The following is a 24,368-nucleotide window of genomic DNA, read 5'->3' as shown; positions in this document are numbered from 1 at the left end:
GAACGGAAACAAAAGAAAACTTAGCAAACTCTTCTGAAATATATGTTCCCCAGATTAGATTAGAGACGAAGAGGCTTTCCTAAACAGACGAGGACTCTATATATATGTCGATTGTAGATACTAGTACTAGATAGAGTCCTGAGCAAACATCTGAATCTAACTTGGTTTTAGGATATGTTTCGTTCGTTGTTCCAAATTTTGACCATCTATCTATCTATCTATCTATATATATATATATATATATATATATATATATATATATATATATATATATATATATATATATATATATATATATATATATATATATATATATATATATAAAGAGAGAGAGAGAGAGAGAGACCTAGAGTATAAAAATCGATATTAGTAGATTTATTACAGATATATTTTCTATCTTGAAGTAATATTTTTGTCATGGGAACCAATAGTCATTGTGTTCTATCATGCTTATATGACCTATATTTGGAATCAAAGGAGTACAACGCTATGTATGCCTTATTGTGCAAGAAATAATTTGTGTATTTACTATACTTGGATATAATTTTACCTATTTATTTTTATATATATGGGAATCGAAATATAATTTGGTTTCATTGTTGGACTTAAGCAGAAAATTGCCTCTAAAATTTTATCTATAAATACGAGAGGGAGAGGGGTATTGAAGGGTCTTGGGCGCGGCGATTGATCATCCTACTAGGAGTTGGAGAGACATCTTCCTGATGTCGTGGACGAGGAACGCATCCGATCTAGATCCAATCTAAAGATACATCGATTTAGATCTAATCTTCAGGTATGAATTCACTCTATCATGCATCTTCTTAATTCATTAAATGTATTTTTGCCATATTTTAGATCCACTTTGTTTGCCCCAATGGCTATATGTATGGCCATTGTCAATTTAGGGCTTGTTTGTTTCCGCGTCGCACGGACACGCAACCGCGTTTGAGCGAACGCGCCTTCGAGGTCGCGTTTTGGGAATCGGTCGCTCGCGTTCGTTTTCAACTGGCAAACACACGTTGGTAGCAGTCCGTTTGGTGGGATTTTTCCGCGTTTTGGACTGAAACGCACAACGGACGCGGAAACAAACAAACAAACAGGCCCTTACATGGTTGTGATATATATTTGTTTTTGACATCAATACACGATTGCTGTATTGGTGATGAAACTCACAATAAGCATCCTAGCCCTTTGACCTTTCTATTAATCTTTGCTCTTCGTGCTTCTTATATATGATCGTGTGTCTAATCGAGTTTTATATATTCCTATTCACAAAATATATAATTAATTTTTTGTTTTATTATTCTTTGGGATTACATGCAAAAGGTAATCAACAAATTTTTTCGACAGATCTAGCTTGAACTTTTGACATTATATTAAATCGGCAATGGATTTCTCTTTGCACAGATTTGTCATTCTTTTCCTTTTTTTTTTTGGTGTTCACCGCTTGAGCGCATAAAGGCTCTAGTTAAATCAAGGGAGCTATTTTTGTCGTTTAGCACTTGGATTAAGGCTCCAAGGTCCAGTTATAGGCAAAGAAAATTAGTTGAGCCCCAAACATAGACGTGGGGTGAAATTAAGAGACCTGTGGATGCGAGTGTGACTGAGAGACAAATCTACCAACTTTGAATTGCTAGTAGACAAAGTCGCTATGGTCCTGTTTGGAACAACTTATCCCCACCATGCATTGAATCAAAAGCCAGATTTCTCCCACGGCTAGTTTACAATCTGGATCCCAAAAATCGCATCGTTGGGGGACTCTTGCCACCGCACTTTCGCCTTCTGGCGGGGGTACGACCCCGGATACCCATGACAAACTATATGGGTTGTGTCTCCATGGGTGATCCAGCCCACAAGACGAAGCCTTGCGGAGCACGGCGCTGCTCGGCGCGCCCCGCAAGACACCAGGAAGATATCCTCAAGATACGGCGTAATCTGTTAGGATATATTACGATCCCATGATTCCTGTAACCTGTTATTACCTACCGGTTATTTCCTAGATCTAACCGACTTGTAACCCTACCCTCTAGCTATATAAGGCGGGTAGGGGACCCCCTCAAAACACACGCAATATCATACGATAGCCAATACAAACCAACAGACCACAGGAGTAGAGTATTACGTCGTGCTGACGGCCCGAACCTGTCTAACTCTTGTGTCTCTGTTGCCTTCTTATTCTTGATTACACGCACCACTACCGATCAATCTACCTTCGTAGGATACCCCTCGAAGGACTGCCGACGATATTTTGTCGACAACCATTGACCACGGACTCCTTGAGCTTGAGGTCACCACCTCCTCTGATGAGTCCCGCCTCCCGGGTCACCGAGGTCTTTGCATGCCCACCGCTGTGCGAGGAAGGGACGAAGGTAGAGTGCATGAAGGGGGACGGCCGACGACATGAAGGACTGCGGGAAGAAAGAAGATGGTGGCGGATGAGCGCGGGAGCACGAGTTGTCGGCGGCGTGGACGACGAGCACGAGGTGGACGAGCCCACCAGCGGCACAAAGGATGAGCGTGGGGGGACCCGCCGGCGGCGTGGAGGACAAGCACGGGGAGGAGTAGCCTATGGGCGGCGTAGAGGACAACTGCGGGGAGGAAGAAGGGAATGCAAGTGCGGGGCTCGCATGAGGAATTGGTAGGATTTTCATTAACGCTTGCTCGAGGCCGATTCGATGGGTAAACGACGTGGGAGAACCGACTTTTTTCACTAGAAGCGGGGCAAAAGCTATTTTAACTAGAGCCTGGGTGGCCTATGATTGCACAACACCTAGGGCATGGTCGTGGCAAACAAATTTTGAGTTGGATGTGAAGAAAAAAATATAAGCTTAATAAACTAGACTCAATCCATCCACTTTATAAGAGATATGTAATTTTGAAACACCAAATATTATAATTTTAAAATAAAATTGTATGCATACTTGACATACAAAAGATGTATTAACATTTACAGCTTTTTTTCATCCCTAGACCAAGCCCCAACCTCTTGACCAATAGCTCCTCACCAAGAGCCAAATTGATCTCCACCTATACGCCATTGACTCCAACGGTCGAATCCACCAGATCCAACGACGCTAAGGGACCAAGCTCATGAGGGCAAACCCCATGAGGTTGTCGTGGTAAAAAAACTCAGTGGTAGTGGGGTGTGACCGGATGAGGCAAACAATGATCCTAGGCATAGCGTAGCATGACGAAAGAGTGCGCGAGCAAGAGGTTCGGGTTTGGATCCACTGAGATGGAGGGAAGGTGGAAGAAGAGAAAGTGGGTACGCGAGATTAGGGAAATCTAGCTTCGCGTGAGTGGTGCAAGTGGCAAACATCTGCTAACGCGAATATGGCGAAAGGAAAGCCGTATGACGGTCCTTCCGAGTTCAAAAGGCCTCTGTAGTTCTTCTCTGTCTTTGCTGGACACTTTCGCTTTTTCTTCCTCGAGGTCGTAACATTTGGGTCTATTTTGGAAGTAAGGGGGACAAACCCAGGAATAGAAAGCCTACCATGTGTAAAATCTAAATAGCTTATCCAAATGACATTCTCATGGATTGCTCACCCAAAGTCTGAGACCTCAAGAGGATTTGAATTTCTAAACTAGCCATTAGAGGGATCCTGTTTCTCTTGAAGGCTTCCTCCATCCCTATTCTTCTTAACGCTAAACAACCGACATTTGGCAATACTTTTCTCCTTGCTGGGTTACTTTCAGAGGTAGTAAGCATCCGTTTCTCTGAACATATAGTTAGATAAACAATATAGTTCACTACTGATACGGGTTCTGGTCATGTATTTCATTTCAAATACGTGTTCATATCAGATTGTTTTGAAAATAAATCCAACTTGTACTCAGTTTAAAACAATTTCTAAAATGACAAGTTCTCATCGATGTGGTCCTTCTATTTCTTTTCACATAAAACCATAAAATGATTTTGGAAATAAATCAATTTGTTCCCATTTAAAAAATGTACCACGTGCTCACATAAATGAAAATATTTTTGAACTATTTTCACTAAAATGAGCACTATCATTCCATAACTATTTCATGAATATTAGTAGTATTATAAAGTAGCACATAGTCAAATGAAGCTAACATAATTTGGCTCATGATATTAGGAGTCCATACAAAATTGTTATGCATTCTATACAATTTGCATGTATTAGGCAAATAATGTTAGAAAATACATTGATACAATTGACTACAAAGAGATAGTAGGGCAACTTAGATCTATCAAAAAATTGATTTTATGATTGTTTCATTTAACATTAATTTACAATATACACATAATTATTCTATTTCTAAAAATTTTGACAAAAAATTAGTCCTTGTTCTTTTACACACAAAAATATTATAACTCTAATTAAGTTGGCCTTACATCAATCGATATAATTTATTTCCCTATAAATTTTACAAAACCTTAATAACCGAGTATGTATACTCTTAACTTGTATGTTGCGCATTGAGATTTGACTTAATGGTCAAGTTGGTGCTAAGAGCATCCTTAAGAGTTTTCAAAACTAGAGAAAGAAAGTATAGAAGTGGTTGTAGTGATTTGCCTTCTACTCCATCCGTTCCAAATTATAAGTTGCTTTGACTTTTTAGGTTCTTTTTATTTTGCTATGTATCTAGACATATTATTATATCTATATGCATAACAAAATAAATATACTAAAAAAAGTCAAAGCGACTTATAATTTAGAACAGAGAGAGTAGCTCTTAGGAGTGAGATATTCAAAATGGTTAGATAAAGCCAAAAAATATACTCCCTTCTTTTTTCTATTGACTTAGAAAACTCATTGATTTGCCCATTGTGTTTTTTTAACTATTGGAGATGCTCTAAGATCATCTCTAATGGTTTGGTAAACCCATTCTCAATCTTGTTTATTGCATGATGATGGAAAACCCAACACTCCAACAGATTCTTAACGTAGTTCCCAATCTATTCACATTTGGGAAAATAAAGACATGCATAGGAACAACCGATACTCCCTATTTGCTTTTGGCATCCATGCGGACAATCGATACTCCTTATTTGATTTTTTTATTCGGCACTCTCTATTGCCCTCGGCTTCCACTGCAGCCTCCTTCACCTCTACTTGGAGGTTCACTGGAATGTGATTTATGGACACTATTTTAGATATAAGATAAGAGTACTAGGAGATAGAGTAGGCAATGGAGATATCCTTTAGAATATTTTAGGTGTGAGTTAGGGTGTTCGAATGATTGACATACTCGAGTGCCCGCCACTTAAGGTAGTATTTGGTTGGGAGTTAAGGTGGGGTAGGATGGTTCTGTCTTTTGATTTTTGGGACGAGGCGGGAATGAGGCGGACTCCATTTTCTGTTTGGTCGAGAAGAGACTGGATGATCCATTTTTTTTGTTTGGTTTGAGGGCACCAAAAGTGGAATATGCTACAGACAGATGGGGCCCACGTGCCAGTTTATTTTTTTTCCCTTCCTTTCCTCTATCCCTCCCTTTCCTTTTGGGATTTTTAACTTTTTGCCATCCTTATGTATGGCACTCCTTCGTTTGCCAGTTTTGTGTGTGCTCCTACATAGTTGCTATCGCAAACAGTAAACCGCATATGCTTTTGCCACTTTCGTTGATGTGGCACGCCAGGTGAGTATGCCAGCGTGGCAGTGAGCCTATGAACCTCTATAGAACATGCCAAATGACCTTTTTTACCTCTACTACTTCTCTCCTTCCACTCATTAACGTATGGGCCCTACATGTCAATTTCTTCTTCAACCTCCCGCCATCACCATGCAGCGGGGGAAGGGGAGGAGCTCCAGCCAACCAGGTGGGCAAGGCGTGGTCGTGGGGCTGTAGTGGACGAGCTTGGGCGACGGCTAGTGCTTGGCTGCATTGTGCATGGCCTCGGCAAGACAACGTGCGTGTGTGACTTGCTTTAGAAGAGTGAGGTGACGGGGCTGCGATGGCGTTGGGACAGGGCGAAGGAGAAAACAGCATAGAAGCTGCCACTAAACTCCATCCAGAGCTCAGCGACAGATCGCAATACTACTACACCAATAATAATTAATAAGAGCTTGACTTATGGTAAGCTAGCTTGGCCGTGGTGGCGATCGAATGGCGTCACGGCGTCAGTTCCAGTCACACACAACAACGTGGAGAGGAACACGGGTGGGATCCGAGCGCGGTGGGGCTTGCACTACCGGCGATAGGAGGATCGTGGCGCTACTGAGCGTGGAAGGTGCACGGCATGGTTGGCTGCGACTGCGAGCAGCGTCGCGAAGGCCAGCTCGTGTGCGATGGCATAATGGAGGCCGCGCGCGTGACCGTCCCTAGTTTGTGCGTGTAAGCATGTAGGGGCCCCGCGAGCCGGCGCAGAGTGACCGAGGCTGCCCGCAGCGAGACGGCGAGGCCACCCGTCGCGTGTGCGTGTGGCTCGGCATCGGCGACGAACAACAAGGACGCCCGTCGGCGTACGTGCGCGCTCGGCATCGGTGAGCAGCTAGGCGACCCATCGACACAGATGCAGAGCGTGCAGCCACCTTGGCTCGCAGCGCAGGGCGGGCGCCGGAGCTTAGGCGATCCATTGGTGATGGCGCCGGCGCGAAGGCGATCCCGTGGCCGTGCGCGTCGTCGTGCATGGGCACCATGGCAACCATGAACCTTTGGGAAAATGAAAGGGCCGCCTGCTGAGGCAAGCCAGCTGCTCGGCGACGGCGGCGGCGACGGTGCGGTTCGTGGTGGTGGTGGCGATGGGCGCCGCCCAGGACCATCCTATGTGAGCGAGCGAGCGCTACAGGTGCGTGCGTACATACGGAGCTGCCATGGCACCGCGGAGTAGCGTGCTAGCGCGACGGCGCCAGGCAAGCGATCACGGACGACGGACGCAGCAGTAGGACGCAGCAGTAGGGCGTGGCAGTGGCAGGCGACGCGTGGACTAGTTGAGCAACGCGCCAGGAGAGGTCTCCGGTTAGCCTTCTCTTTACGGTTAATATATGACCCATTTATCTTTCTCACATACTTTTTTGGATTTTGTGTCTAAGCCGGCTATAAGCTTACAGTCCGCTTCTCCTCTCTCTCATCCTCTCTCTTTCACTTTAGTATTTAGTCGGCTTGCATCCTACTATTATACTTGCTCTTATATTCGTACATAGGATGACCTTGAATCTACTCGCCCCAACCAGACACCTGAAAAAGAGGGATTATTTACATATTTAATATCATTATAACATGAGCGGTATAAAAATACTATATCAATGACTCATATATCAATGATATAATATAAGATGTCATCCGTAATAATAGTAAATATGTAAATATCCCAAAAAATGGGCATCCCCATCCTACCTCATCCCATCCACAACCAAACTACCTAACAGGTTCATCGGTATTGGATCTCTAACCACTAGTTTTAGATCTGATAGCCCGTTAACATGTGTTTACACCCACCGAACATGGTTTAGAAAAATGGTTCCACCTGGTATTTATTTTATTTGAAATGGCCAAATTGATACGGAAACCACTTTCTCAGCATCTTCTTTTGCCGTTCACCCGGCGTGCTATCTCACCCTCTCCTGCCTGCAGCAACCGCCGACGCCCAACCTGCTCTCTCACCCTCTCCGTCTGCAGCAACCGCCGCCAGGTGCCCAGATCGGCGTCCCTTCCCCGCCATTCGTCGCGTCTTTCGCCGGCGTCGAAGCATCAGGTGTGCTCACCCTTTCTCTTTCGTTCCTGCTGTGCGAAACCGGGGCCCAACCCTAACTTAAGCTATTTGTATTCGGATATGCTGAGGGAAATGAACAGTTTGTGCTTCTTCTATTTCAATTACAGCTTTAAACAGCCTCATAGGCGTGCCCTATGGCCTAGGGGTGAAAATGGTACGGATATTTCTCGACCTTATCCGAGACCGAATTCGTTTAGAGGGGTTCAGATCTGTCTGTATCCGAGTCTGTATATTTAACATCCGATACTCAAATCACATATTTATAATGTCGATATCCATTTGTATTTGATCTGACATATATGATACTATCCATATTCGAATCCGAATCCGAATAGAAATATGAAAACAAATGTAATATCAACAATATCCGTCCATATCCGATCCGTTTACATCCCTACCTATGGGTATAAAATGGGCACTACATTTGTTCAATCTATCAAATGAAGCAATTCACCATCTTTTTTCAGTTTTGGTCATACTGAACACCTATAGTACCTCAATTGGGGGTCTGATTTGATATATCCGAGACCTTATTCAGATGACACTTCGTGAAGTGTTACACAGTTAACGAATGTCAGACTAAATATTCTGTACAATTTCCTTTTGATTTGTTTGTCTCAGATCTTACATACAAATCCTTTCTAAGCCATATATATGATTGGCTACTGGCCTACTGCTTGTTTTAAAGTTTTGATTAATTTATTTTTTTTGTCTTAATAATACAGCACTGTACCTGCTTCAGTTATAGTTATCTGATATCTACCCTTGGCCAAGGCAAGCTACCTATTGTGCCTACGATTTTTGTTAGGAGCTGTAATAGTTCAGTTTTTGGTGGGAGCAGTCACAGTTGTTCTCAACTGAAGACATGGCTTTAAAATCTAGTAGATGCTCAGATGAAAGCTATATAGAACCTGTCCTATGCTGGAAGAAGGAATTCAGATCTTCTGTGATTAAAATTGTTGATTCGTCCTTGAACTCGAGTTTGATGCCTGTCGACAGTATTTGTTCAATTCCTGCTTCAGAAGATGGTTTCCATCTGAATAAACGAAGGAAGATGGATGAGGAATGTGAGCACCTTCTGACAAATGGAAATATGAGAGATGGTAGCACGACAAACTTCACAACCACTGGATATATCTCATCTCCAGAGCACAACACGGATGGCCAATCATTTATGGTTAATTCAAGTGCAGAATTTTCAGCAGGATCACGTTCTAATGTCAATGTCAATACTGGCCAGCCATCATCCTCATCAAGTGCACCATCTTATTTCAGTCAGAGTATTAAAGGTGCTTGGGAGTGTTCATTGCCTGATACAAATACTGCAACTGCAAAACCAATAACAGAGTTAACATCAGCGAGGGACCTTTGCATCTCCATCCTTAAAAGAAAAATATGTCCCGCTAAAGACTCAGAACTAAGCAGAACATCAAGTACTATAGACCGTGATGATAATCTAAACAGTCCTTTATTTGAATGCATGAAATGCGGGTTGATGGAAGATCCATCCAAAATGTTAATTTGTGATTGTTGTGAAGGAGCATTTCATTTATTGTGTTGCAATCCACGTGTTAAGAAAATACCAGAGGAAGAGTGGTATTGTTTGGCCTGTAAAAAAAAGAAACCTAAGAGCCAACGTGGAAAGTTGACAAATACCAAAGTTAAATCATCCAAGGACATTGAAAGACCTCGTCGAGGTCTTGGTCCTATTCGAGATATGTTAGTGGATTCTGAATCATATGAAAGTGACGTAAGGATTGGTAGTAAGTTTCAAGCAGAAGTTCCAGAATGGTCTGGTCCTATTTCCAGGTATGCTCACTTACTCTTGATGAAGTTACTTTAAGATTTATTTTTAATGCAATTAATGCGATAGGAGAGGCAACTTCAACTTAACTAACAATTTCTATTCATGAAAAATGGTAATTTATTTTTGGTTAAAGTCCACTTTTAACCTTCATCTTGCATGACAATCCGATTTGCAACCTTGAACTACGAAACCGGGTATGCTCTCCAATTGTTGAAACCGTACAAATTTGGTGTTTTCAAAAAGTCATAAAAATCTGGTTTATCTGCGAAAATTCATAACTAATTTTATCTTAAGTTAGAAAAACATGAAACTAGCACCGATCATTTTTATAAAAATGTTATCTATCTGTTGGTACTCTACTTGGAGTTATTTGTTTCTTGTTTATTCGTATTCTTAGTGTTTCATTGCCATTAGTCACACCTGTTTACTTTATGTTGATTGCATGATGTTTAAGGCACTACCTTTTTTGAAACCTATAACTTAGTCAGGCAATCAACAAAAAAGTAAAGCACTAGCCATGCAATGCCTAAATAGGATCTATACATATGGTGGAGCATGACATTTGTGAGGTTGGTGTCGTCTTCTACATCTTTCTATGTACTCCCTCTGTCGTGTAATATAATGCATTTCAAAAATTTTAAGACAACTTAAGGGAATACTCAAACGACGTATGTACCCATGGATTGAACCCAATTAAGGTGTTTATCCTCAAATTATGTGTAACCAACTTTGCCAAATCTGAGCATGGGCACCATGTAGAGTGCCTTATAGTACAAATTTTAGGGTTCGAGTCGCGGTCTCCTCGCATTGCACAGGTGAGGGTAAGGCTTGCCACTGACACCCTTTCCCAGACCCCGCATAGAGCGGGAGCTCTCTGCACTGGGTACGCCCCTATAGTGCAATGTAACAGAGGAACTACTCATAGTATGTTAGATCCTCTTGGTCGATCTTCAGGTGTGATACAACGCAAATGATAATTTAGGGCCTGTTTGGGACTACTCTGCTCTATGTTTTTTAGCCCCGCTCCACTCCAGGAAAAAGATGGAGTTGTGACAGCATCTGGGACTGCTCCATGAACTCCACAGTGGAGTAGCTCCACAAAAAAAGTTTGTGGAGCACCACTTTAGGTGCTCTCACAACTTCACCTTTTTTCTTGGAGCAGAGTTGTATGGTGCTGAGCCTGTTTGGCTAAAAAACGTGGAGCGGAGCTGAAAAATGTGGAGCGGAGCCCCTGGTCCAGAAACTTCAGTTTTTTATGGAGCTGCTCTATGGTGGAGTTTGTAGAGCAGTCCCAAACTGACCTTTAAATAAATAATGGGCACTACTATGAACAGTAAAACAATAGGAATAGAACAACTCAAAATAGATTACAGATAGATAGATAATATTTTTAGGAAAAAAATGGTAATTGTTTCTTTATTTAAAGTAAATTAGTTATCAACTTTTAGAGATTTAACCAATTTTTTATTATTTTTGAAATATAGAAAACCACCTTCGGAACCAGCTAGAGGACTAAATTTGCCCGGTTTAATAGATGGGATAAATCTTGTACTGTCCTATACCGTTTATCGCTATTATCCCGACCGTTTCCATATTTATGGGAAAAAACAGTAACGGGATGGGATCGACCAGGACTGGGACTGGAAACGAGATGGAGGATTTCCCGCCCGTATTTGCAGGATACTATTTTTTACAAGGATGATCCTTTATTCATCTTGTTTACATGCATATTCTTTGTTGCAACTTGGTATATTATGAAAAAAAATCAACCCCTTGGGGACAGACCTTCCCTGTGGTTTTGCCTTAAGAAAAGGATCTCAACAAGGGTCGAGAAAAAGGGATCGCAGGGTGTAGGCTGGACCGCCCAGGAACACGTCGAAAGCAACATAACTCAGCGAGTTCTTTTTTTCTAGAGGGGTCTTGAACCCTGGTTGGTGGCGTCATAACTGGATGCAAAATCACCACAATAGCGGTGTGTTCTCAACTTTGATATTATCATATACAGTCTCTAATGTTAATGCGACATTCTTTGTGCAGTAGAGAAGATCAGTTTGCTGAGCCCACTGAACTTGATCCTAGTAAAACGACAATGCTGGGTGTATGTCTCAGTCCACTTTGAACCTGATAAATGATAATTGACAACAAATTCCTTAATGCTTATTATCAGGCACCCTTCCTGACCCTATGTTGCATTTTCAGTGCTTAGAACAGTTTGAGGATAAGAAAACCACTATCGGTAACTGGATCCAGTGCCGGGAAGTTCTAGACACAGGAGTTGTTTGTGGCAAATGGCGGAGGTAAATACTCCATTCCAAATTGCTGTTTTTCTCATATCTATATGTTTGTGTTAACATATAGCATTAATATGTTTATATGCCTTTTTTACTGCATGGACCTTTTGCAGGGCGCCATTGTTTGTTGTTCAATCAAACGACTGGGACTGTTCATGTTCAGTTGTTTGGGATCCTTTCCATGCTGATTGTGCTGTTCCGCAGGTACATTCTGTTAATACTTTCCTTTGATTTGATTGTATTTTTTTATGTGGCCTTGTGAGAAAGAGCTGTTTGTCTTATGTGATCATCAAACTGCATTAGGATTAGGGCAAGCTATTCATGAGTGATGGTACCTTGTGTGGTTGGTGATGTCTATATTATTATTTTCGCTGTTGGTATCCCTTCTTTGGATCTTTGGATGTTTTATTCATGTGCAAGTGCAATTGTATTTCCATGACACCTATTTGAAAAATTAAAATAACTCTTGAATCTATGGAAGAAGTGATAACACCATCATTGCTACCTTGCATTGTTTGTACCATATTAAGGGCCTGTTTGGCCTGGCTCTCCCTGGCTCCGGCTCCGGCTCCGGCTTCAGCACTGTAGCTCTGCTGCTCCTAGGCAAAATACCGGAGGAGCTGGAGCCCTTTTCATGCCGGCACAGTAGCGCACAGTCCATATGGAGCCGGAGTCCTGCGGGGCGGAGCCGTGCCAAAGACGCTCTAAGTAACTAAAACTATTATTTTTTTTGAGAAACTGATTTCTCGATTATCTTTTCAATTGTAGGAATTGGAGACCGCTGCAGTTCGCGAGCAACTGAAGTACATAAATAAGGTATGTTCATTGTGATCTTGGAAGTGGTTATGATTGGCACTTTCTTTGCATCACATGCAAGCTAGCGCTTTGGCCCAGCATTTGAACATGACAAACAGGGAACTGACTACATTTTTCTTCCTATTTTTGACCTGATAAACTAATGTGATGTGCTTTCTGCAATAAAAATTGAACGCTTCCTATTTATGTGATGTGCTTTCTGCAATAAAAATTGAACGCTTCCTATTTATGGAAATGTTTCTTTTTGTGATACCTCACAACATATGAGGACCGTGACCATTGGTTGGTAAAACTTCTATGAATATAGTATAGAAGCTTTTTCTTATCACAGACATTAATATCACTTAAATCTAGTTACTCTAGATTTTTTTTACACTAGTGAAGTTTGGATATTTTTTATGTCTAAATTTTCTCTTTAGTAATGCCATGTAACAAATCAAAATTCGCATCTAGAAATATTTGTTGTTGTTGTTGTGTTGATGAAGTTTGGAAGTTTTTAAATGAAGCTGTCTAAATTTTCTCTTTAAAGTAGTGCCATGTGACAAAATTAAAATTCGAAAGTGGTTTAACCCAACCAGACGATCATATGTCCACAGAGGCAAATGATCTGACACCATTCAATCCTGGTTGGTCAAATACATCTAATCCTGTGCTACTATGTGTGTTTTGATGGTCTTAACCACTTACCTGAGCTCAACATATTTTCATAAGAAAAAGAAAAAGAAAAGGCTGCAGTCCAGGAATTATCTGTTCTTGTGCAGTGACTGAAGTTCAATCAGTTGCATGAAAGTGATATCTAGGAGTAAGCATTTATTTCAGTTTTAAGTGCTTATCACGAAGGAGTTCAATGACTATCTACGTGAAGAGAAATTGAACTCCGTGTGACCGTGTCCCCTGTAAGGAAAAAGAAAACTGAAGTATAGGGCCTTATGTGAGGTTGCCTGATCTCTGTATCCCTGGGCTTCATGTGCTCATCAGTCCTACCTATTAGGACCCTGAATACACTTTAGATTTTGCCATATATTCTCTTTGAAACTGTTGGAAACAAAATCTCTTTGTTTCCTACAGACACAAGCTTGCACTATATTTTTTCTCAAACGACGCAGGAGATCTGCGTGTCATTTCATTAAGATAGAAGAATACAAGACGAGCTGGATTTAGAAAGAAACCTAGCTTGCCAAAGAAAACACCACCACACCCACCCACCCCAACCAAAAAGGAAAGGGTGGGGGTAGTTCTATACATGACCAGCTTGCACTATGTTGATCTTATAGCTTAACACTACAAGCTTTCACACCTTGCTTGATCTTCACAACTAAAGCCCCCTTTGGCACGGCTCATCCAAAACGGCTTCACCGGTGAAGCCAAAGCCGGTGAAGCCAGAAAAACTGGCTTTTCCCGGCTTCTAGTTCATTTTAACCCCGGCTTACAAAACGGCTTCACGCTATAGTGCCTCGATTTACGCAAAATAGATGAAGCCGAAGCCGACATAAGCCGTGCCAAAGAGGCCCTAAGCTCTCCTATCACACATACACACTACATCTTCACAACCAAACCAAAGCTATCTCCTCTAATTCAAACTCACTTCTACACAGGAGGGTTGCTGCCCCTTTTATAGGGTTTTCAGGTCGGTTGCTACACAAACCGATCTAATAGAGCACAGTTCACATTCCCCTACTTGCTAGCTAAGCAACCTATTGTTACAGCTACAAGTAAAAAACAATTTTGCTCCATTTTCACCCCGGCAGCTTTTCCTGCGGTGTTAAACTTCAATTAACACTAATGCTACTAACTTCATGCATATCTCATCTAGAAATGCCTATACTTTATGATTAACACTAATATGCCAATATAACAAGATTAGTCCTAACAGAAACCGGTTTAATTGACTTTTTTTTTATCTTTGTAGCTGAAGAGTCGTCTAGGTGACAGCAATCAGAAACGCTGAAAAATGTGCACCCATCCTCAGATGTGAGTTGTGCATTTGAAGGTATCATTTAAGTCTAGGAGGTAATAAAATTTCTTAATTTCTATCCTACTCCTGTGAGGTGTTTTGCTTGCTTTTAATACCAGGTTTTGCCTACAGACTAGATGAGGAAGCATTTTTTCCCAAATAGGGAACTGCTGTCCTGCACCAGTGCTGTCACAAATCGGCGTTGATACCATGGGTCATTTTTTTCTCGGATGAAGAGATGAAATCCGTGTCTATGCATGGCAACTTGACACATAAAAATGCTCCTTCCAACACCCAACATACAATATACGAGTTTTGGTGTCTTCTTGTCATCTTGTGTAAACAAAAGAAAGGAAAGGCCTTCTAAAAACATAAGCCATAGCAAAAGCAAAGAACAAGAAGAGTAAAATACTCGATGCTGCTGGAGAAAACTCGGTGAGATGGAAGAATTTTGATCACTGAAGAATGGATCACAATGTTATAGTTGTTTAATTTCTTTTACAAAAAGCTGAATCACAATGTATAGTTGTTGCTAGCTCGAGTAAAATAGCCGTGGATCAATGTTCAGTGACCTCTGGAGGGATTAACGAGCATACATACCATGCGCACACGAAACGTGCATGTCACGGTGTTTGGCGTGCCTGTCCTGTCCCGTAGCGGTGCTCTCCGATCCGATCCCGGCCTGCAGCCGCGGTCTCCGGGGCTCGGCGGATAGTTCTGCTCCGGAGTCGTGTCATCACGATCACGATGGGACCGTGCGGCTGGGCTGGCGCCGCCGGTACGTTCACGCCGCGCGCCCTCTCGCTCGTGAAAAACGCGCATCGGGACGCCGGCACGAACGGTCGAACGCGCACGCCTTTGTGTGCATCTCTGTATGACCGAATTTTTTACTTTTTAGCTTTTTTTTCGAAAGTTTCTCATAAATAGACTCCTGGAGGAAAGATTTCAGAATTTGGACCTTTAGCTCGGCGCCATTGATGCTGGCGCCGAGGTCTTGAACTTGATGTAGATGTGACGCTGACGTAGCAGGCAGCTTGGCGTCGGTCACTCTAGCGCCGAGCTCAGCACCGTAGATGCTGGCGCCGAGCATGCAGTTTCAGGCCTTGAGCGCCGTGCAGACCTCAGGCTACAGCAGAAAAAAAGAATGAATCTGAGTGTGCACACCACCTCCGCTCGTTGGCTGGGTAGCCAAAGAGGACGAGAAGGTAGAAACAAATCCTAACTGTCAGTGGCCAACCCTCGAGCTAGAATCGAGAGCGGAGTGACCAGCCTCAACCTCACCGGCCGCCCGCCACCGGCTAGCACCACTACTTGGGACGTGGCTTGTGAGAAGAGCAAGCACACACATACGGAGTAGGCACAGCGAGAGATGAGGTTTTTAATGACACCAAGACTACTGCATATCGACCGGTCGACCTGCGTGCCTATTTGTTCCGTCCGACAAGTGCGCAGAGCTTTGGGTTCCCTCGACGCCAACGCCACCATGGCACCATCCAAGATTCCAATCCAAAGGGAAAGGGCAATAGATTGCATTGAATTGTGAAACCTCTCTGCATCGTCTGCTTGTCTGCTTTAGGACACCGGCGATGATGATGTGAAGCTACTGCATCGGTTGAGGAGGGACACGTATGCTTGGAGTTTTTCTTTTCTAAAAAGAAATGCTAGGCAGAGATCGAAAGCGGCTAGGTCGTCGAATCCCATCATGGAAGTAGCTGCATCATCGAGGGACATGCAGTCTTGGAGCTTTTTCTTTTCTTGAGGCCTTGTTTGGTTAAAGTTTTAGGTGTTACATGTTGTATGGGATGTTCAGATATTGATAAAAAAAGCAAATTACAGAATCCATTAATAAACCACGAGACGAATTTATTAAGCCTAATTAATCCATCATTGGCACGTGTGTACTGTAGCACTTTATTGTCAAATCATAGACTAATTAGGCTTCAAAGATTCGTCTCGCAAAGTAGTCGTAATCTGTGCAATTAATTATTTTTTAGTCTATATTTAATACTTCATTAATGTGTCCAACGTTCGATACGATAGAATATAAATAGTTAGGAGATAGAACTAAACAAGGCCTAGAAAGAAAAGCTTGGAGCCGATTCCTGGGGCAGAGATGGAAAGCGCCAAGTCGTCAAATCCCATCAACCGCAGATTAAAGAGAGATGCGCGAGTTTTCTAATCCATGGCGTATGATGCGGCCGTCCCATACATGCAATGCACTGGCGGCCTCGTCACCACACATGCACTGCGTTTTCCACCGCTGCAATATGCATTGGATACCTAGGGCGTAGTACTGTTGGTTTAGCAAAGGCTGGCACTCGTACAGGATAGGGTGAAGGCAATGGTCCGCTCAGGGGTCATTTCAACTTTAAAGACAGTGGTCAGTGTTCATTTCAAGGCTGGATCTGCACTCCACGTTGCACGGCGCTCAAGGCCTGGAACTGCATGCTCGGCGCCAGCGTCTACGGCGTCGAGCTCGGCGCCAGAGTGACTGGCGCCGAGCTGCCTGCCACGTCAGCGTCACGTCTGCGTCAAGCTCAAGACCTCGGCACCAGGGACACTGGCGTCGAGACGTGTTAGCTCGGCGCCAGCATCGATGGTGCCGAGCTAAGGGTCCATATTCTGAAATCTTTCCTCCAGGGGTCTATTTATGAGAAACTTTCGAAAAAGGGCTAAAAGTAAAAAATTCAGTCTATATGATGACTAGGGTGTCTAGACACCAGACGTTGCGTGACTTCATGTCCACATATTCATAAATATCTGATACTTCCACGTCATCTAAAAAATCCCTACTCCGCAAGCTGCTAGCTGCAAACGGCACACACGTTTCGCTCTCCTCCATGGCCGCACCCCAGCCTTCAATCAAGGTCGGTGCCCCCGGTGACTCGCCATGGCCCACCGCCGCTCTCCTCTTCTCCTCCATGGCCGCACCCCAGCCTTCATTCACTCCCTTGCCTCCTGCTCCTCACCGTGGCCCTCGCCACCACCATGACCTTCGTCTAGCTCCGCTTTTCCTCACTGTCGTGACCACGGCATCCACTGCCACGCGGCTGCTCTCCAAGCTCCCTAAGTCTGTGGTGTTGCTCATATCCTCGGATGGCTTTCGCTTCGGGTATCAGTACAAGGACCCTCTCCCGCACATCTGCCTCCTCATCGTAGGCACCTACATCCTCCTCATCACCTCCTCCCATGACTAGAGATGGCAAGGACGTCGTGGACGTGCCGTACTTCGCGACCACCTCGAGGCTTGCCAGACATGGTGATCGTCGTCTACTAGAGTGTCGCGGCAGACATGTTGCAAGCGTATATTTCAAGTGTTTCAGGGGCTTCATATGCATGTTGCTAGTATTTCATGTGGATGTTGCAAAAGTAGATCGAGATGCTGCATACGTTGCAATGGCTATACACGTATGTTGCAAGTGTCTGTTCCAAATGTTTCATCTGTTTTTTAGATGTAAGTTGCAAATGTGTTTATTTGGATGTTGCATATGTTTCACACATATGTTGCAAGTGTTTTATTTAGATGTTGCACATGCATTTGCAATGACTTTCAAGTGTTTTCAGGTGTTTTTGTAAGTATTTTAGACGCATTGTCGGGAACCAATATTAGGGTACCCGAAGAGGAGGAGCTAATGACCATCAACATTGATTCATCCGCGCGATCAAGAGCGCGACTACACCGCTTGTCGGGTCACTTCTCATCCGGCCACCAAGACCATGGGCCCTGCCTCATCTCACCCTCGAGGGTTGGCTCTGCCTCGGTGGGTGTTGTGGCCGCGGACCCCGTCTCGCCTGACCCCCGAGGGTTGACTCTGCCTCAGGCTGACTCCCGAGGCCAGCTCCACCTCGCCCGACGTCTTCGCCTTGCCCGATGTCCGAGGGTTGGCTCTGCCTCGCCCCACGTTCAAGGGCCAGCTCCACCTCGCTCGACGTTTAAGGGCCAGCTCTGCCTCACTCGACGTCTACGCGTGACTCCATAACGACGCGCATAGATAAGGCAGGGCACTCAAGTCAACCGTAATACTGAGGACCATACCCTGCACGTCTGCAGGAAAGTACCGTCAGGATATGACAAGAAGGGCGCTTTGCGACCTTCCAGGCATGTCAGAACCCAAAAGAGTGTTGTAGGTGCCGATATTTGCCTTACAGTGTTGTGGGCACCGTCATTTGCCCTCGGGCACGGATCCTGACGGAAGCTCGTGACAACCACTACGGTCCAGGAGGAAACTCGCATCACCTACAGTAACGGACGTGCGGTCACTGCACTGTCTGCTCCCTGTATGGCTACGGATTAGCACCCTGGTCCACCGCGCCGCCCGTCGAGGCGGGATGGGACTTGACAACTTGCTGACTATGCCAGGACATGGCATCATCAGCGAACATACACTCAATGTAGCCCTATCAGGGTCAGCAGACATGCGCCCGGCGTGGGGCTATCCCGGCCACCGCCTGCCATGTCAGTGGGGCCCACACAGAGGAAAAGGAAGATCCGCCATCCTTGAAGGACCTCCTTTGCCTCTGATTTTTTTCTTTTTCTCCCATCTGTAATCCCTGCTCTCCATTGGCCTATAAAAGGGAAAGCAGGGCACCCCGCTAAGGGGATCGATTAAACAAATCACGCATCACATCACGCACAGCTGAGCAACAACCAAGCTCTCAGCACCCATTCGACCTTTTCATCAGAGACTTAGGACCTGTCCCTCTCTCACCCATCTGTAACCCCTACTATAAACTTTTTAGTGCTAATAACACGAGCAGCAGCCACGAACTGGACGTAGGGATATTCTGCCTGAACCAATATAAACCTTGTATCTTTTAGCACACCATCTAGGCCAAATGTGCAATAACACAAATTTACTCGTTGGTGTTTACTCAAAACACCGACAGTTGGCGGGCCAGGTAGGGGCCTTTGCGTGTCCCAACATTAAATCTGGCCACGGATGGCTAGTCACGGTATCAGCTACGTCCTGGGTGCACACGTGCGGTTCGGGGACCTGGACTTCATCATCACAGTGGGAGGAGAGTTGGCATTGGCTCACGCCACCATCCAACCTCTCCCCTCCATCGGCCTCCACACAGTTGACGAGGTGGTTGAGGAGCAGCAGCTGCATGCACCAGGGGCCCGCACCCCCGAAAACAACTGGCTCCTTGACTATGGGAGACTTGAGCGCCAGCTCGGCGTCTCCTTGGGACCCCAGCCGTCACGGGAGGACCTGCGCCACCTCACCTTCTCTTACGCCAACGACATGGCACGGCTCGTCGGAGGCAAACCCCTCTCTCCAAAACACCTCATCTAGAGCACCCCGATAGTGCCCCCGTTCGGTCTCCGCAACGCCACAGAGACCGTTAGCCACCTTGTGGCGCAACGCATGATTCCACCTCCCATGAATGACAAATTCGTGGGGATGATCAGGCATGGCATGGAATCTTTCCATGACCTCCTCGTAGAGGAGCCAGAGTCACCCTCTAGCTCTGACTCTAGCAGGGGAGTCATCACCCCTCTCACGAATGCTTCATGATAGGTACCCTTGAGGGACACGTCGAAAGCATCCATGAGGAGGAGGCTACACCAACAAACGACCTCGACGGTGAGGCCAGGGGGAGATAGAAGCCCCACCATGCATGCAGGTGGAGCAGCTGAAAGCCCAAAACCAAGAGCTCAAGGAAGCGCGACTCCAGCTCGAGCAGGAGCACGTGGAGCTCGATCGGGAGATCAAGCACCATGGAGACAGCGGGCGCGCAAGCGCCATGGCCTGCGATGTAATCTAGAGGATCATTGCGGATGATAAAACCCTCCCTTGTTTTGTCTAGGCGAGCCAAAACATCACCGCCACGACAGCCTTGATCCATGGCCTTCCAGAGGTTGCGATGCCCAAGGATCGTTAGGCCCACCGCAAGATTCGCATGCTGCTCGAGCGTGCAGCGGCACAGCAGGCCAAGAGCTCGTTGTCTTGACGACGCGAGCTCGATGCCTGCCAGCGCACGCTCTTAGAGCATCCTGGTAGGGACACATCGGTCCACCAGGCGCCACAAGGCGATGGGCAGCGTGCCGCAGTCCTAGTGCATCAGCGTCTTGGCTGCAACCGTGACGCACACGACACCCTCGATGCTCACAGGCATACCCATGATGATTTGAGAGAGGGAGCTAGCCATGGATATCACCCTCGCCATGGCGGACGCTACGATAGTGGCGAGGACTAAGGCCCAGGCCCCGGCCTGTCGGGGCCTCAGGCATTCGGTCGACACATCCTCAACGCTGCCTTCCCGCCAAGGTACTAACCACCAACCAACATCCCAAAGTACTCTGGGGAAACGAACCCCAGACTATGACTCGAGGATTATCGGCTTGCCTACCAAGCCAGTGGTGTAAAAAATTACAATTTTATTATCCACAACCTTCCATTGTTCTTGGCTGATTTGGCACGAACATGGTTGGAACACCTACCGTCCAATAGAATTCAGAGTTGGGCGGACCTAAAGGAGATCTTCGTGGGGAACTTCCAGGGCACATACAAGCACCCTGGAAACCCATGGGACCTCAAGAACTACCGATAGAAGGCTAAAGAAACCCTCTGTGGGTACATTCGGCGCTTCTCCCAGCAATGCAATGAGCTCCCTAATGTCGCCGACACCAATGTTATAGGAGCTTTCCTGTCTGAGACCACCTATGAGTCCCTGGTTCACAAGCTGGGATGCAAGGGCCCATGAACCACCAAGGAACTCCTCGACATCGCCACCAGCCACGCCTCGGGCGAAGAAGCAGTCGGAGTGATCTTCGACCGCCTCAAGGGCAAGGTGAGGCGGGATGAGGATGCTGGCGAAGGCACCTCCAATCATTCTACCAAGAAGAAGAAAAAGCAACAACACGAGGGCTCGCTTATGGCCACCGCTGACCATAGGGGTAGTCGAAAGCCCGCGAAGGGCACTCTGAACCACTTTGAAAAACTACTCGAGGGCCCATGCCCGAACCATGCCTACCCCGTCAAGCACCTGTACAAGGACTGTGGCCTCATGAAGCGGTTCTTGTCCAGAGGCTCCAACAAAGGGGAGCATGGGAAGGACTTTGACCCTACCACGGACAACACCAAGGGGAAGGACGGTAGCTTTCCAACACCAGATGGCTGCCTCATGATCTTCAGAGGATCGACAGCCTATGACTCCAAGCGCCGCCAGAAGGTCGCACACCACGAGGTCTATACAACCAAACTGGCCACACCTGCCTTCCTCCAGTGGTTAGAGTCCACCATAACCTTTGATCGGACCGACCACCCGGAGAGCGTCCCACAACCGGGGAGATATCCGCTCGTGGTCGACCTGATCGTCGGTACGAAGTGCCTCACCAAGGTACTGATGGATGGGGACAGCGGCCTCAACATCATGTACGCCAAGATGCTCGACGCCATGGGCCTCGACCGAGCATGCATCCGGCCAACTAGAGCAGCTTTCCACGGCGTCATGCCTAGAAAGCAAGCTATGCCACTTGGGCAGATTTATCTACCCGTCACCTTCGGGGGTCCATCCAACAATAGGATGGAGACCCTCACCTTTGAAGTGGTTGGGTTCTATGAAACCTACCATGCCATCCTGGGATGACCATGCTATGCAAAGTTCATGGCCGTCCCCAACTATACCTACCTCAAGCTGAAGATGCCAGGCCTAGACGGGGTCATCACCGTCGACACCTCCTTTCAGCGCGCCTACAAGTGCGAAGTTGAGTGTTGCGATCATGCTGCAGCAATCGTCGCCTCCGTAGAGCTCATGGCCCTCAGGAAGGAGGTCGCCGAAGGAGCACCTGACCCCAAGCGGTCGACCTAGTCCTTCGAGCTAGTAGAGGGCTCCAAGGAGGTCCTTGTAGACCCTAGGAGCACCAAGGGCAAAATGGTGCGCATTGGTACCATGCTTTCCTCCAAATAGGAAAGCGCTCGTCAGCTTCCTCCATGCCAACAGAGACATCTTTGCGTGGAAACCCTCAGATATGCCAGGCATTCCAAGGGAAGTCACTGAGCATGCCTTGAAGATCCACCCAGGCTCCAAGCCAACGAAACAACGCCTGCATCGCTTCGACAAGGGAAAACATAGGACCATCGGTGAGGAGATCGCAAAGCTTTTGGCGGCCGGATTCATCAAGGAAGTGTACCACCTAGAGTGGTTAGCCAATCTCGTTCTTGTATAAAAGAAGAGTGGAAAATAGAGGATGTGTGTTGACTGTACGGGTCTCAACAAAGCATGCCCAAAGGATCCATTTCCTTTGCCGCGCATAGACCAAATAGTTGACTCTATCTCGGGGTGCGAAACCCTCTGCTTGCTTGATGCATACTCCGGATACCACCAAATCATGATGAAAGAGTCCGACCAGCTCACGACATCTTTCATCACCCCCTTTGGATCGTTTTGCTATGTCACCATGCCATTCGGTCTGAAGAACAATGGGGCTACATACCAGCGTTGTATGCTCAAGTGTTTTCTAGACCTTATCGGGCGGACCGTTGAGGCCTACGTTAATGACACCATGGTCAAGTCCAAACAAGCTGACCACCTCATAGTCGATCTTGAGCAGACCTTTGCAAAACTCTAAGCAAATGGCATCAAACTCAATCCTGAGAAGTGCATTTTTGGGGTCCCGAGGGGCATGCTACTTTGTTTCATCGTCTTCAAGCATGGCATCGAAGCAAACCCAAAGAAGATCTCAGCCATCACAAGAATGGGCCTGATTCAGAATATAAAGGGAGTACGGCGAGTTACAAGGTGCCTCGCCGCGCTTAGCCGCTTCATCTCGCGCCTCGGCGAACATGGTCTCCCCCTTTATCGACTTCTGAAGAAGACCGACCACTTCGAATGGACATCCAAGGACTAGGAGGCACTTGACATGGTCAAGCTGCTTTTGACGAAGGCCCCAATCCTGGTTCCTCCTACCGATGGAGAACCCCTTCTGCTCTACATTGCGGTCACCACGCAAGTGGTCAGTGCCACCCTAGTAGTGGAGCGGGAAGAAGAGGGGCATGCCCTCAAAGTACAGCGCCCTATGTACTTCATCAATGAGGTCCTATCTGACTCAAAGACCTGCTATCCTCAAATTCAGAAGCTCTTGTACGCTGTCCTCATCACCAAGAGGAAACTACGCCACTACTTCAAGTCACATCTGGTGATAGTCGTGACATCCTTCCCCCTTGGCAAGGTCACCCAAAACCAGGATGCCACAGGAAGAACCATGAAATGGGCACTCGAGCTAATGGGATAGGGCATTGTGTATGCCTCTCGGACAGCCATCAAGTCCTAGGTGTTGGCTGATTTCATCATGGAATGGACCGAGGTTCAAATGCCACTAGCGGTCGTTGATCAAGAGTACTGGATGATGTACTTCAATGGGTCACTGATGAAGAAGGGCGCTGGCATGGGGATGGTCTTCATGTCGCCCCTCGGGGTACGCATGAGGTACATGGTCCATATCTATTTCCCCTCCTCTAACAATGTGGCCAAATATGAGACGCTCATCAACGGCTACGCATTGCCATCGAGTTGGGCATCCACCGCCTCGATGTTCGAGGAGATTCCCAGCTGGTTGTTGACCAAGTCATGAAAGAGTCAAGCTACCATGATGCCAAGATGGCCACATACTATCAAGAAGTTTGCTGGTTGGAGGACAAGTTCGACGGCCTCAAGCTCAATCACATCACGAGGCACCTCAATAAGGCGGCCGATGTGCTTACGAAAGCAGCATCCGGCCTAGAGCCGGTGCCAACGGGCGTCTTTGCCAGTGACTAGCACAAGCACTCGGTTCGCTATGAGGGGTCAAAATAAGGCGATGATGTTCCATCCAATCTA

General features: G+C 46.0%; 1 protein-coding gene across 6 annotated transcripts; it reads left to right on the top strand.

Annotated features, from left to right (window-relative positions):
* The first annotated feature begins 678 nt into the window (after nucleotides 1-678).
* LOC136521003 (uncharacterized) lies at nucleotides 679-15,109 on the top strand. 6 transcript variants are annotated; one of them, XR_010775479.1, is made up of 9 exons: nucleotides 703-793; nucleotides 7,540-7,660; nucleotides 8,404-9,487; nucleotides 11,523-11,583; nucleotides 11,685-11,782; nucleotides 11,890-11,980; nucleotides 12,545-12,592; nucleotides 14,502-14,602; nucleotides 14,679-15,109. XR_010775479.1 is itself a non-coding variant. In XM_066514722.1 (8 exons), exons 2-7 carry the CDS (start codon nucleotides 8,544-8,546, stop codon nucleotides 14,538-14,540), a joined length of 1,281 nt encoding a protein of 426 aa, XP_066370819.1. In that variant the 5' UTR covers nucleotides 7,287-7,660; nucleotides 8,404-8,543; the 3' UTR covers nucleotides 14,541-14,582; nucleotides 14,679-15,109. The 6 variants fall into 6 exon arrangements, 2 of the variants coding, with proteins under 2 accessions (XP_066370819.1, XP_066370818.1); XR_010775480.1 differs by lacking the exon at nucleotides 703-793 and adding an exon at nucleotides 7,786-7,832 and having other exon boundaries at nucleotides 7,287-7,660; XR_010775481.1 differs by lacking the exon at nucleotides 7,540-7,660 and having other exon boundaries at nucleotides 679-793.
* The last annotated feature ends 9,259 nt before the right edge of the window (nucleotides 15,110-24,368 follow it).

This window comes from Miscanthus floridulus, chromosome 18 (assembly GCF_019320115.1).
Source record: "Miscanthus floridulus cultivar M001 chromosome 18, ASM1932011v1, whole genome shotgun sequence".
In the NCBI taxonomy this organism is placed as follows: domain Eukaryota; kingdom Viridiplantae; phylum Streptophyta; class Magnoliopsida; order Poales; family Poaceae; genus Miscanthus; species Miscanthus floridulus.
Note: the sequence above shows the minus strand (reverse complement) of the source record. Positions and strands in the feature narration are given on the sequence as shown.